The sequence below is a fragment of the Chlorocebus sabaeus genome, chromosome 13 (genome assembly GCF_047675955.1).
Source record: "Chlorocebus sabaeus isolate Y175 chromosome 13, mChlSab1.0.hap1, whole genome shotgun sequence".
NCBI classification, from domain to species: Eukaryota; Metazoa; Chordata; class Mammalia; order Primates; family Cercopithecidae; genus Chlorocebus; species Chlorocebus sabaeus.
The window spans coordinates 86,067,942-86,081,112 of record NC_132916.1 but is presented as its reverse complement, the minus strand read 5'-3'; the positions used below and the strand labels follow the sequence as shown (position 1 = coordinate 86,081,112).

Sequence of the window (13,171 nt, the reverse complement as noted above, 5' to 3'; positions counted from 1 at the left end):
ATGGCTTTATAAAGCTACTGTCATTTTGTTTCTTTCTAGATTTCTGTTCAGCAAAGACCAGAGCCCACTCTATCCCAAACACAGGACTGTGTGTCAGTGAACAAGTAAAACAAGTCTAAAAAAGAAACCATGGGCCAGGTGTGGTGGCTCACACCTGTAATTCCAGCACTTTGGGAGGCCACAGTGGGCAGATCACAAGGTCAGGAGATTGAGACCATCCTGGCCAACGTGGTGAAACCCCGTCTCTACTAAAATAGAAAAAATAGCCGGGCTTGGTGGCATGTGCCTGTAATCCCAGCTACTCAGGAGGCTGAGGCAGTATTGCTTGAACCCGGGAGGCAGAGGCTGCAGTGAGCTGAGATTGTGCCACTGCACTCCTGCCTAGGCAACAGAGCGAGACTCGGTCTCAAAAAACAAAAACAACACGTTTTGGTCTCAAAGTGATTTAAAAAAAAAAAAAAAAAGAGTGCTGCTACAGTCACTAAGTCACCTGACATATACTCCAACTTAGGAACCACCAAGTTAGTCATGTCCCCTATACCATGGTTGGTTCCACAACCACTGGGAATACCAAAAAGAGAAGTCCCTCCTTCCTCCGTGGTAATTCAATGGTGTGTGGACCAGCACGACATGGCATAGCTCTGAGGTGGGAGACAGGCCTGGGCAAGACCAGGGGAGCACAAACATATTTCTGTGGCAGTTCTCTGAGGCGGCTCTCACTGGCCACTCCACCAATCCCTCACACACTCTGCAGGTGACAAAAAAAGTCAATGCCACCGATGTATATATTGCCATCCTCCCTAGCAGTGGCAATGCTTTCCTGTATTCCCCTAGGTCCCTGCCTCAGTGTTAAATGGACAACAGGGTTAACGAAAGAGAATTTGCTGATTTTGTCCTCCCAAGAGTGATCACGACAGCTGTTCATCTTACTTTAAGTTCTTTTTCTAGGGGGGAACGAAGTTCCACAATTTTGGCCTGGACCCGGTCAAAGAATTGCTTGTAATAATGGTACAAATTCCATAGAACACTGCAAAGTGAATCTGGAAGAAATGAAAAGGAAACAAAAACACCACACTTGCTGCATGTGCTACTGGTGCCAGCTGTGGCCTTCATATTTCAGTGATGATCCTTCCTCATTACTCTCTATGCCATGAGATTACACTGAGTTTCACAGGCATGTTTATTTAGGGATCCTGTCTGAGTTTAGCATTTCCCAGAGAGCAGGCTGTCAATACTCCCCTATTTTTCACTTCTGCTTATAACATATGTTTTTTTGCACTTTTTTTTCTTGAAGATGATGTACTCCTAGGTTCTTCTAAAATCACAATGTCAAATTCTTTCTGTGAATCTTATTGTAAAATCAGCAGAAACTGAGCTTTTTTAAAAAGATGGCATATTAAGCAGTTCACCTCATATGCTCATTCATGTACAATCTATACTCATCTTGTAGTGAGACTTTTATCCCAATTGCTGTGGTCAGGGATAGTACTTGACAGCGGGCAGTTTTATGTGCAGTTCCTTGATGGTTGGCAGTGCTTTCACTGGATGAAAGAAACTAATAATGGCCTGGATCAAGCAGCAGCTTAGCAGGACATTCATAGTGTCTAGACAGAGAGATGTGCTGCCTCAACATGCTAGGTCCTGAGATCTTCACCTGGCAATTTACTTCTGCCAGAGCTCACTAGTCATCTGCACCTCATTTGGAATATTCTTCTCTATATCTAATGTGAATTGCATTAAACATAACTGTGTCTTATTTAAAACCTAGAGTGCAATGAGGCACCTGTCTCATGTAGAAAATTCAAAGCCTAACTCATTTTAGTAATGCAATGTCAAAGGAACGGAAAAAAAAATCCTCACCCTTTCCTTCAACCTGTGGCATCAGCAAGACGTGACAATGGAAAACCAGTAACATCTGAAGTCGCACATGGAACTCTCCCAGCGAGGATCCTTCAATAAATGCTTGTAACGTGCTGACCAACAACATCAAGGTCATCTGTTTGTCATCTTTAAAAATTCAAAGAGGAAAATATATATGTTCCTTCGACCATGACTCCCTATTCCTAATAGATTGCCTTGCCTTTTATCCAGTGGGATGCAGTATCCACCAGTAATGAGGGTACACTTCTTCCGGCCTTCCAGGTGGGCCTTCAGTCCAACTGAGTGCCCACATACACTATCCCCTTCAGTGCCCTCATGGCACGCAATCTATTTGGGATACTATGGATGGCCAAGAGGTAGACATCACAATGTGAAACTCTCAAGCAAGGACCATGGCTGAATTCTAAGCTGATTTAAAAGTAGCAGGCCAGGTGTGGTGGCTCATGCCTGTAATCCCTGCACTCTGGGAGGCCAAGGCAGGCAGATCATTTGAGGTAAGAAGTTCAAAACCAGCCTGGCCAACATTGTGAAACCTCATCTCTACTAAAAATACAAAAATTAGCTAGGCATGGTGGTGGGCACCAGTAATCCCAGCTACTCAGGATGCTGAAGTAGGAGAGAATCGCTTGGGCCTGGGAGGCGGAGGTTGCAGTGAGAGGAGATCGCACCACTGTACTCCAGCCTGGGCAACAGAGCAAGACAAAAATAAATAAATATAAACAAAAGTAGCAGCTGCACACAGGGCATGTGTTAAATGCACTCACAGCAAATTATAAAAATGAATTATAAGATGCTTGTCACAAGTATAAAAAAAAAAGACTGTTCATTCAAGCATATTGGCTACTACCTACCAAAAAGTCAACTTTCAGTTTGACTTCTATCATGAACATAGAGAAGAAGGAAACCTTATCATATGACTGGTTCTCTAGACTTTTGGAGAAGACATTTAAACCTCTCAGACTTTTGTTATTATTCTCTCAGTTAGACAAGCACGATTTACAGTTTTCTTGGCTGACCTCTCAGAAATATCATGAAGTCAAATGGGAGGCATTCCCATGAAAGCAGTGTAGCAGGAGAAGCGGGAGCAGGAAAATGTTACACTTTACAGCACTCCATTTAGCTGGGAAGCTCTAAGTGGGCAGGAAATGTGTTGCCAGGCATTACCTTCCTGTTCTTCTGTTTGTTCCTGCATGTGCTTCTCAAGCATTTGATAGATGGAGAACCAGTGCTTGGTCGATTTCTCGGTGTGGCGCTTCATAGTATTATCCAAACTCATGGACCAGCAGCTGAAACGAGAAGAAGCCAAGGAGGCATTTAGGGAAACCCATCTGAAATATCTGACACCAGAGATGCAGAGGCTACATGCTCACTATCCTTTCCTACCAAATGGAGATGGAGGAGCTACCCAGTTTCCTCCCTCAAGAATATATGCTGTTGTCTGAACTGTATTCAGGTGATTTTAATGCCCCACTGTTAATGCTGTGATTAATAACTGAAAAGCACATTCTGTAGCTGTAATACTATATAAATCCTGAAGAAATTTAAACTAGCAAAAAACAAAAGCCCTTACAACCTAAGTTTAGGAGAGGGAAGGAGAGTCACTTACTTCAGCTCCAGTTTACGCCACCGAATGATCATCTGACTGATCAAATCAAGATGTTTCCGCAAAGACAAAGTTCGACTTGCATTTTCCTCCCAATCCTAAAGAAACAAAGATAAAATTTACTATGGATATTATTCAATGCCATAATCACCTCCTCCCTCAAGAACATCTTGAACTTTGCTTGACTGAAGACTACTGGGCCCTTAAACAACTTGTACCAATTGCAGGAATGAATTTACAGTGTATCCAGCTTCAAGTTCTTTCTGTTCACATGACAGAACTCCATCAGAGCCAAGTTTAGAGGCTGGCAAAAAAGCACAGTGTTTACAGACTGGAGTCTGAATTTTTGCTGTTTGCTATCTGACCTAGAACAAAGACATGTGGCCCTTTCCTGTCCAATGGGGAGGCAACAGCTAACTCAGAGGCCATGAGGGCACTGAAGGGGATAGTGTATGTGGGCACTCAGTTGGACTGAAGGCCCACCTGGAAGGCCAGAAGAAGTGCACCCTCATTACTGGTGGATACTGCATCCCACTGGATAAAAGGCAAGGCAGCTAACCCTCACCACAGGGGCAACGGCCTCACTGGCAATTATCTCACCCCATGCCAGAAAAACCAAGGATGTTTATCTTTTCCAGCCCAAACTATAATTTTCTGTCTAACAATAAAGGTGCCACAAGATACATCTTTTGCCAACTGACCACCAACAAAAATGCGAAAGAGAGGGATTGCTCACCTGTGCCTTTGCCAGAAGGATCTCTAAGCCATTCAGGAACTTTGAGATGGGACTGGAAAGTGGGAAACTATGAATTCTGTCCACTACAACCAGGAGCTGCAGAAATAAAGATTTGGGTATCTCAGTAGGAATACCAGTGATCCAAAGTCACAGGGTACTGAAGAGAGTCCTGACCAGAAGTTTCCCCACAATTCTCTACTTTTAAAACACCTCTGAATAAACAGAGCAACATGGCAACATTTTATTATGTGGTCAGCAACTCCTAACCAACAAATAAAATTAACAGAATCCCCAAACATCATTTATAAAAGAGAAATACAAAACTGGTTATGTTCATCCTACAGTTAGTAAGTAGCATCTCATTGAACTGCAGTTCTTTAAGCTTTTGTTTATACGTATGTATGTGCAAGTGGGTGCCCCCAGGGATAATGGTGAGGCTGCATCCTCCTTGTAGATTCAGTACTGTGAGCATTCCTTCCTCAACAGCTGCCCTACCTGTTCAAGCGCTGGGTGTTCTGGCCAGTCCTGCAGCAAGTGACTGACAGCCTCTGAGAAACCTTGAAGCACAGGTTGACACTGCCGGGCTTCTGGAACATTGGGATGCTGGTAGAAGTCATAGGGTCCATCAGGTTTCACCATCAGGTCTGAAGGTGCCTCCCCAAAGAGTGTGTTATGGGAGAGGGTGCAGGCCAAAAGTTGGCTTCCCAAGAGTCGGTCATTCAGTTCAACTCCTGTGAAGTTAACATCACGGTAAAGTCAGTGAACTCAGTAAGTTGATCCATCAGCATGTCAAAAAGATGTCAGGGCGCGGTGGCTCAAGCCTGTAATCCCAGCACTGACAGGTAGATTGCTTGAGGCCAGGAGTTTGAGACCATCCTGGTCAACATGGTTAAACCTCATTTCTACTAAAAATACAAACATTAACCAGACAGGCTTGTGCCTGTAATCCCAATTTCTTGGGGAGCTGAGGCACAAGAATTGCTTGAACCTGGGAGGCAGAGGTTGCAGTAAGCTGAGATTGTGCTACTGCACTCCAGCCTGAGCAACAGAGCAAGACTCTGTCTCAAAAAAAAAAATAAATAAATAATCAGCAACAATGAACTAATTGGGGACTGATGAATGCTATTCTCCCCCAAAGCAATACTGGCCTAGAGAACTATAATCCTAATACCATGGTAGCTACCTGAAGCTCTCAAGTTTCTAGAATACACAAAGGAAGTCAGAAACTGCCTAGGTATAAACAAAATGGTGTAGGGGTTAATTCACTGCATCCAAATTCCCAGTTTTTATACCTATTCTAGGGAAACAGAAAGGAAACTTAAAGCCGCCTTCCTACTTGTATGAAATAATGCCATGAAATCACGTAGGAAACTGCACTGAACCAACTATTAAACCATATTCCACGAGACTGGTTGCTCCCAGGTATATATTATTTCATTTGAAAAGCACTAACGCTATTTGACAGAAAGCAGAAATAATGCTAAGGAAAACACACACACACACACACACACACACACACACACACACACTTAAATTAAGTCCTTATCCTTATTAATCCCTTCCCCCAAAGGATCGAAACAATAAAAATCCATCTTTTTCTTGACCCATTTGTACACTCATGAAAATCCATCTTATTACAAAATCCTAAATCAATTTTCTTGAATCAGCTTAAGTTCTTTAAGCCAAGGAAACTCCAATAAGGAATTATGCGAAAACAGGAAATTCCTGAGTGCGATTGTTACAGAAGTAGCAACAGCATCTATTTGCATTTGCTTTGATTTCCCAACTGCATAACAAAAGTAAATTACGATACCCATCAGGGGGTAGAAGTGTGTCACAAGCGATGCCCCAGTCTGATAGCAAGACAGAAACAGGCTGAGGTAATGCTTTGCTTCATGTGGCGGCAGAGTCTGTTGATACCAGAGGGATCGAGCGAAGTTGAGACATAACTGCTGGTGTATCAGCATTACCGCCTGCATTGAATTCTGGGAGAGAAGAGCTGGATTTATGGCTGCTTCCTCTTCTTGCCCATCTGAAGTTCCTTTGTTCTCCTCTAACGTTGGCTGTACCAAAATATCTGCAAAGTCCTATAAATAGCATTAGAGCAATTGAACTTTTAAAAATCAGAATCTACTTCTAATCAGACAAAAAGGAAGAAAGAAAAAAACATAAGAATGATTGAGAAAATGAAATAGGACTAATATATGTATTAAAATATATTTTAAAAGACTACAGGCTGGGCACAGTGGCTCACACCTGTAATCCCTGTGCTTTGGGAGGCCGAGGCGGGAGGATCACTTGAGGTCAGGAGTTTGAGACAGCCTGGGTGAAATACTGAGACCCTGTCTCTGTAAAAAATATAAAAACTGGCAGGGTGTGGTAGCATGCGCATGCAGTCATAGCTACTCGGGAGGACTGTTTGAGCCCAGGAGTTTGAGGCTGCAGTGAGCTATGATTGCACCACTGCACTCCAGCCTGGGTGACAGAGCAAGACCCAGTCTCTAAAATACATACATACAGAGAGACAGAAAGAGAAAGAGAGAGAAAGCCATCAGAGGGAATGTATATGGCATCAAGGGAATTCATTCCAAAACAAACCCTGCCACCACTGTCCTACCTTTTCATGCAGGGGGAACTGTTTTCTGAACTCCCGTTCTTCCTCCTCCTCTTCGCTCAGGGTTGTCCTAGAGTTCCTGCTCCTGTATCTATATAGGCTGCTTTCCTGCTCAGCCTTCTCTTGGGCTATGCGTTCCTGCTCATCCCACTCATTGATGATTTCCTGAAAGTCACATAGACAGAAGCTGAGCTTTCCTTGCTGAGGCACTCAGAAAGGCAAGATTTGCTATTAATTTCTTGTGAAAATGAAAGTATCATGACTCAAAAACAAATAAAAGCCAACATCCAAGAACTAAATTCCATGTAATAAACAGCAAATGGGTTTTGTTTTCCAAGTGTGTAGCCTCAGCAACCAGTTTCCTAAATTCCCCCTGCTGTGTCATTGTAATTTTGAAGGTGTAAAACTTGCCACAGTACAGCTAATGGGAACTTCCTATCAAGAGATAAAGGTGCTTTGTAACAAGGACAGACTCAGGGTTGGCCATGAGAGGGCTGTGGTTCAGACAGCACTTGGGTGGCACCCCAAGGAGCTGGCCAAGGGGTTCAGAAAAGAAACACTTAGACTAAGGACTGGGTGGTCAAAGGGCACCAATCAGGCAAAACTGGAATGTGTCTTACCAGACACTTCTGAAATTCCCTACCACTTCTAAGATGTTAGATCTTTAAACTGGCAAAAAACTGTAAATTAAAGAACCATCCAGTACTGCTGAGGTTGAGGAAATAAGCACCCACCATCTAGGAAGGTAATTTGCATGTAAAGCCTAAGAAATGTGTTTAGTCTTTGTTCCAGCAATCTTGAGCTCTAAAATTTGTATCCAAATATATAGCTGTGAGACTATTTACTGTGGCATTGGGTTTTTTTTTTATTTGGGGGGGCGGGGCAAAATAGTAAAAAGCATAAAAAAGTATGTACAAATGTAAATGTTCAATGATAGGAAAATAGTTAAATTACTTGTGGCATAAACATACAATAGAATACTTGGCAGTCACTAAATATGAAGCAGGTGAAGAATACAGAATAACAGAAAAATAATCACTATACATGAAGTTTTTAAAACCAAATAGAGTTATCAAATAGAATAAACTTTATTAGTGGTTTGTTGTACATGTTGTGGCAATTTAAGGACATGTCTCAGGGGCTCGGCGGGGGATTAGAATCTACCTCAACTGGAGCAACTCTTTTTTTCTGTGAATTATGCTAAGATTTGTATTTTTTAAAAGCTGCTGCTACTAAAAAAAAAAAATTTGCAAGCCACTGGAACAAATTTTTAAAAATTTAGAGTGTCATAGACATACAGCTACAGGTAAATATTAATACATACACACACACACAAGCAAGCCTGGAATGGGATACCTGATATGTTAGCACCATTTATACAGCTTTAAGTGGTAGGATCATTAGAAATTTTAGTATTCTCTTAATTGCATACAATGAGAGCAAATTACTTTGATTAATAAGGGAATATCTTAATGCAAGTTGACATAAGTGTCTGGCAAAATTACCATCAACAAAGTCAAAAGACAACTGACAAACTGGGAGAAAACACGTGTAGTGTATAAAAAAGGGTGCTCTCATTTTTTTTTTTAATCTCTTAAAAATTGAGAGGCAAAGGTCCCCAAACATGATAGGTAAACAGAGAAAAAGAAGGAACAGAACACAGAATGCTCACGCCCCAACGACACTACCTGTGTATCTACTAGGCATGCTAATGTCCTGCAGGCTGCCCTGCTGTGAACCCGACTCTCTGCAGGAGGGAGGGCAGGGCAGGCCTCCCAGAGATGGCTCACCTGACACACGTGTCTGAAGAGCTGCAGGGCCCTCTGGTCCAACTCTCCCTTGCATAACACATGGGAGCGCAGGTAAAGGAGAGCATTCATCAGCAGCTGCTCCCGAGTGGGACAGGCTTTCTGGCCCTTGCCTTCCAGCTCCTTTCCTCCTGAGCACTTGATGATTAGCTTCCCAAGGCCTCGTAGAACCTCCTCAGATTTCACAGAGCACAAAGTGTCTGCATGAGCATAGTAAGTGGGGAAGGCGGGGCCCACCGATGGGAAAGCCAGCAAGGCTGTGGCCAGAGTCCCCAGCCTGTCTGCACCAACCATACTGCTGTAGAGTGAGGTGTGGAGCTCATAGGCCACCAGCCTCATGCCATGTTGTAACTGCAGTATGGATGCCTGCAGTGGGCTCACGGCATCTGGATAGAAGGTGTACTCCTCTGCCAGCCGCTTCCGGAACTGGTGGTGTGACTGCTGCCAAGAGGCCTCCTCCTTTAGAAGGCTGTGGGCTACTTGGGCAGACCATGGCCCATCCATGTGGAGGGCCTGCAGGAGCCGTGTGAGCAGATCCTGAACGGCAGGGGCCTTGGCGATACTAGTGACGTAGTGGTGGATCTCCTGCACCAGGGACTCGTAAGCAGGCAGCTGGGGTCTGAAGGCCTGTTTCTTCAACAGGCGACAGGTTAAATTATCCAGCCGATCCATCCTTTGGCGCAGCAGCCTAAAGGGAAATTAACACAATATGCAAATTATGTCAGAAGAAGAGCAGCAAGTCTAGATTGGATCCTCAGCTAGGAAAACAGAAGGAAGAAATATCAGCTGCTGCTAAATAGTATTTCCAATATCATTTCAGTTGTGATAATAATACCGACAATTAATGAAAATGGATAACATTTACATAGCAGTTACTGTGTCATGTATGTTGCTGGTGCTCAGATGCGTATCTTACTGACGACTCACTGGAGTAGATAACTACAATTATTCTTCTTATGCTGAGATGTAAGGCATTAAGTGATCTACCCAACGTCTAAAACCAAAGGTCAGGAGTAGGACTGGAACTCAGAACCTACTAGACTATACAGGCTGAGCATCCCAAATCCAAATATCCAAAATGCACCCAACTTTTTGACTGCCAGTAAATATGACACTTAAAGAAAATGCTCATTAGAATATTTTGGATTCCAGATTTTCAGACCTGGCATGCTCAACTGGTATAAATATTCCAAAATCTGAAGAAAAAAACAAACCCCAAATCCAAAACACTTCTGGTCCCAGGCATTTTGGATAAGGAATCCCCAACCCGTATCGTATTTCCTAATAACAGACCTATAGCCAAGAATAGCAGAGAAATATAGTGCATACCATCACACCCCACTTCTTCTATGCTGAGACTAAGTTTTGGCTTCAAACATCTTAGTCCCATGCGAACACACGCCTTGAATAGCCCCCCTCCCCTCCTTTCACAAGGCATATATTTTTCCTGACTATAAACAAGGCTTTGGGATCTAATTACTAATGTAGTTTAGAGGTGTGTATTATCACTTCTACTCACACCATAATTACTTTGCAAAGGTCAACTCTATCAAAAGGACAGTCAATAATCCCCAACACAAATAATCACTCTGCTGTGTTACCTGACGTGAGGATGAGAGTAGCTGACAACGACTTCATCTTCCAGGTCTCTTCCAGTCTGCAGCTGGGATGACAGGTTCCGGGTCTTCCATTCACACTGCAGTTGGTGTAACTAACGGAAAAGAGAGAAACTAGTCCACTGTGTCTCAGCTATGACCATGTACATGAGGACAATGTTCTGGGGACATGTAGAGGAACAAGATGGAAGGAATCTGGGTTTCTGAATGACCCAAGGAGAGGTGGCTCTGCTCCATTAATCTAGACCATTCACATCAGAGTTGTGAGGGGAAAGAAACAATCTTATTTACACCACTGAATTTTTCAGTCTCTCTGCTATAAGAGCTTAGCCTTCACTCCAACTAATATAATTTTCCTTCTTCAAAATATGTACTAACGTACCATTATCTTAATGTATTTAGTTCCTGAACTTGGTTCAAAACTTCAAATAGCAAGAGATACCACATTACCCAAATCAATTTGATTCTTTTTTAAGACAGGTTCTCAGCCTGTAGCCCAGCTGGACTGCAGTGGTGCAATCATGACTCACCAAACCCTTGACCCCCCGACCGCCCAGGCTCAAGTGATCATCCTGCTTTAGCCTCGGGAGTAGCTGGTACTACAAGCACATGCCACCATACCCAGCTTTTTTTGTTTTGCTTTTTTTGTAGACAGGGATCTTACTATGTTGTTGCCCAGGTTAGTCTCGAACTCCTGGGCTCAAGTGCTCCTCCCACTTCAGCCCCGCAAAGTGCTGCGATTACAGGGTGAGGCCACCACATCCAGCCTCTACTTGATTCTTGAGTTTTGGATAGCAAGCACCAATAAGTTCAAAATTCCTAGGACACAGGGATACTATATTCTATCTAAAGAAATATCCAAATCCAGCTCCTTTCCTCCTGAGCACTTGATGATTAGCTTCCCAAGGCCTCGTAGAACCTCCTCAGATTTCACAGAGCACAAAGTGTCTCTCACAGAGCACAGGCATGGTGGCTCACGCCTGTAATCCTGCCACCTTGGGATCCACCTCAAGGCGGGTGGATCACTTGAGAGGTCAGGAGTTCAAGATTAGCCTGGCCAAGATGGTGAAACCCCGTCCCTACTAAAAATAAAAAAATTAGCCAGGCGTGGTGGCAGGTTCTTGTAATCCCAGCTACTCGGAAGGCTGAAGCAGAGAATTGCTTGAACCCAGGAGGCAGAGGTTACAGTGAGCCGAGATCGTGCCACCGCACTCCTGCCTGGACGACAAAGCCAGGCTCCGTTTCAAAAACAAACAAACAAACAAACAAACTGAAACAAATACCCAAAACTGAGCTCAGGTAGAGAGAGTCCAGAGACAGTGAGAGATGCCACTATTTCTGACAATCGCTCGGGTTTTCTACCTGCCCTCTGCCCATTGCACCTATTGGCAGAGACCTCAGAACCTTAGGAAGGGCTCCTCCCAGAGCCTGAGTATAGTCAGGGGAACTCTCAAAGGGGAAAATTCAGTCTCTCAAACAGACTCGTGGGAAGTCACAAGGCAGCTTATGCAATATCATGCTTCTGATGATCTGAGCACCCAAGAGGGAATAAAAGGAGTAATACAATAAGCAAACCCAGCACGTCAGTGAAGGAGCCCATGCTCCAAACTCTTGCCTTCCATACCTCTTCCTTGGCGTAATTGAGCTTGTACTCCCTCTTCACCGCAGGGTCAAAGCGTGCCTGGGGAAGCCATGTCTGAATTTGGAGCAAGCCAAGGCTCACCCAGAGGCTCCCACGCTGGGCTGGTTCAGGCAGGCTCCTCTTACTCTCCCCTTCACCAAAAAGGTGGTGCAGGGAGGTGAGCAATTGGCAGATCAGTTCCTTGGGCAGCGCCTCCTGACCAGCCAGGTCCCCAAGTGTCTGGCCCACATGCTGGAAGGCCTGGCTGCTCCCAAGCAGCAGCTGCTCACAGTTCTGCATGTACTCCTGCTGCCGGGACTCTGGTAGCAGCTCTACTAGGCCTGCCAGGTGCCGGAACAGCACCTGCCCCTGGAGTTGGGAATCCGTGCGTCTGTGGGGACAATAAGAAAGCAGTGAAAGGTTTGCACTGTATCAAAAAGCATTCCTTTTCATACCACTATAATTTCTTCAAGAAATGATAACCACAGAACGCAGCATCAATATGTGGAGGTGAATTTCTGTTCTCACATGGTCTTATTTGGTTTACTAAGTTCACCCTCTTGATCACAATACGCTTAAAACTGACAGATGAACCAGCCAGCTCACGGTAGCCTGAAAACATGCTGATTCAGGTAGAAAATACCCTCACTTCAAACAACAGAAATAGCCACTACAGAAGGAAGTTCTCACTGGGTCTTTGCTCCATGCTGTGGAGAAAAGACAGGAACTTTACAGTCTGCTTTCCAGGACGAGGGAATACCTGAATTCTGCTACTGAAGAGATAGTCATGTTAGTCCAAAGCATCGAACTGATGTCCTGGAGCTGCTGGGTTCTCTCAACCCACTCTCCTAGGGTCACATGAGAGGAGGACAGGATGGGGAGGCCACTCACATCCCAGGGACTTGCTCTCCAGCTGCTGGTTAAGACTTCAAAGCAGCACTTAGAGAATATGGGTCTATTGAGATTGCCAGGGCCCTAAAGAACAAGAAAAGAGTCAATAACTTTTAGAAATTAACTAAGACAATTTCCAGAAGCAGCATTAGGGAACCTGAGAGGAAAGAAAGAGACAGTTCAGGTTGCTTGGAACAGGTAAGCATCACTCAGAGATTGGACTAGAAGGACAGAATGGGTTAGTATACCTTAAATGAAAGTGGATTCCATGCTTTAGGAAATAGGCAATGGATGCTTTAGCAATGCATGAGGAAAGCCTGCACACCTGGGAATCAGAACATTCTTGCAGAAGGGAAAGAGACATACTGCAGGTGGATGAGAGCCAACTCAGGGTGCAAGGA

General features: G+C 44.1%; 1 protein-coding gene across 2 annotated transcripts in view; it reads right to left on the bottom strand.

The window, feature by feature from the left end:
* Positions 1 to 13,171, bottom strand: part of MDN1 (midasin AAA ATPase 1) — a 185,073-nt gene that overhangs the window by 42,810 nt on the left and 129,092 nt on the right. For both annotated transcript variants that reach the window (XM_073022587.1, XM_038002256.2), the window contains exons 60-71: positions 12,640 to 12,854; positions 11,883 to 12,270; positions 10,244 to 10,353; positions 8,625 to 9,330; positions 6,838 to 6,999; positions 6,034 to 6,307; positions 4,716 to 4,951; positions 4,221 to 4,316; positions 3,488 to 3,582; positions 3,046 to 3,167; positions 1,861 to 2,007; positions 931 to 1,040 (exon numbers count right to left, since the gene is read on the bottom strand). In XM_073022587.1, coding sequence (XP_072878688.1) covers positions 931 to 1,040; positions 1,861 to 2,007; positions 3,046 to 3,167; positions 3,488 to 3,582; positions 4,221 to 4,316; positions 4,716 to 4,951; positions 6,034 to 6,307; positions 6,838 to 6,999; positions 8,625 to 9,330; positions 10,244 to 10,353; positions 11,883 to 12,270; positions 12,640 to 12,854 — 2,661 coding nt within the window. The remainder of the gene's footprint in view (positions 1 to 930; positions 1,041 to 1,860; positions 2,008 to 3,045; positions 3,168 to 3,487; positions 3,583 to 4,220; positions 4,317 to 4,715; positions 4,952 to 6,033; positions 6,308 to 6,837; positions 7,000 to 8,624; positions 9,331 to 10,243; positions 10,354 to 11,882; positions 12,271 to 12,639; positions 12,855 to 13,171) is intronic.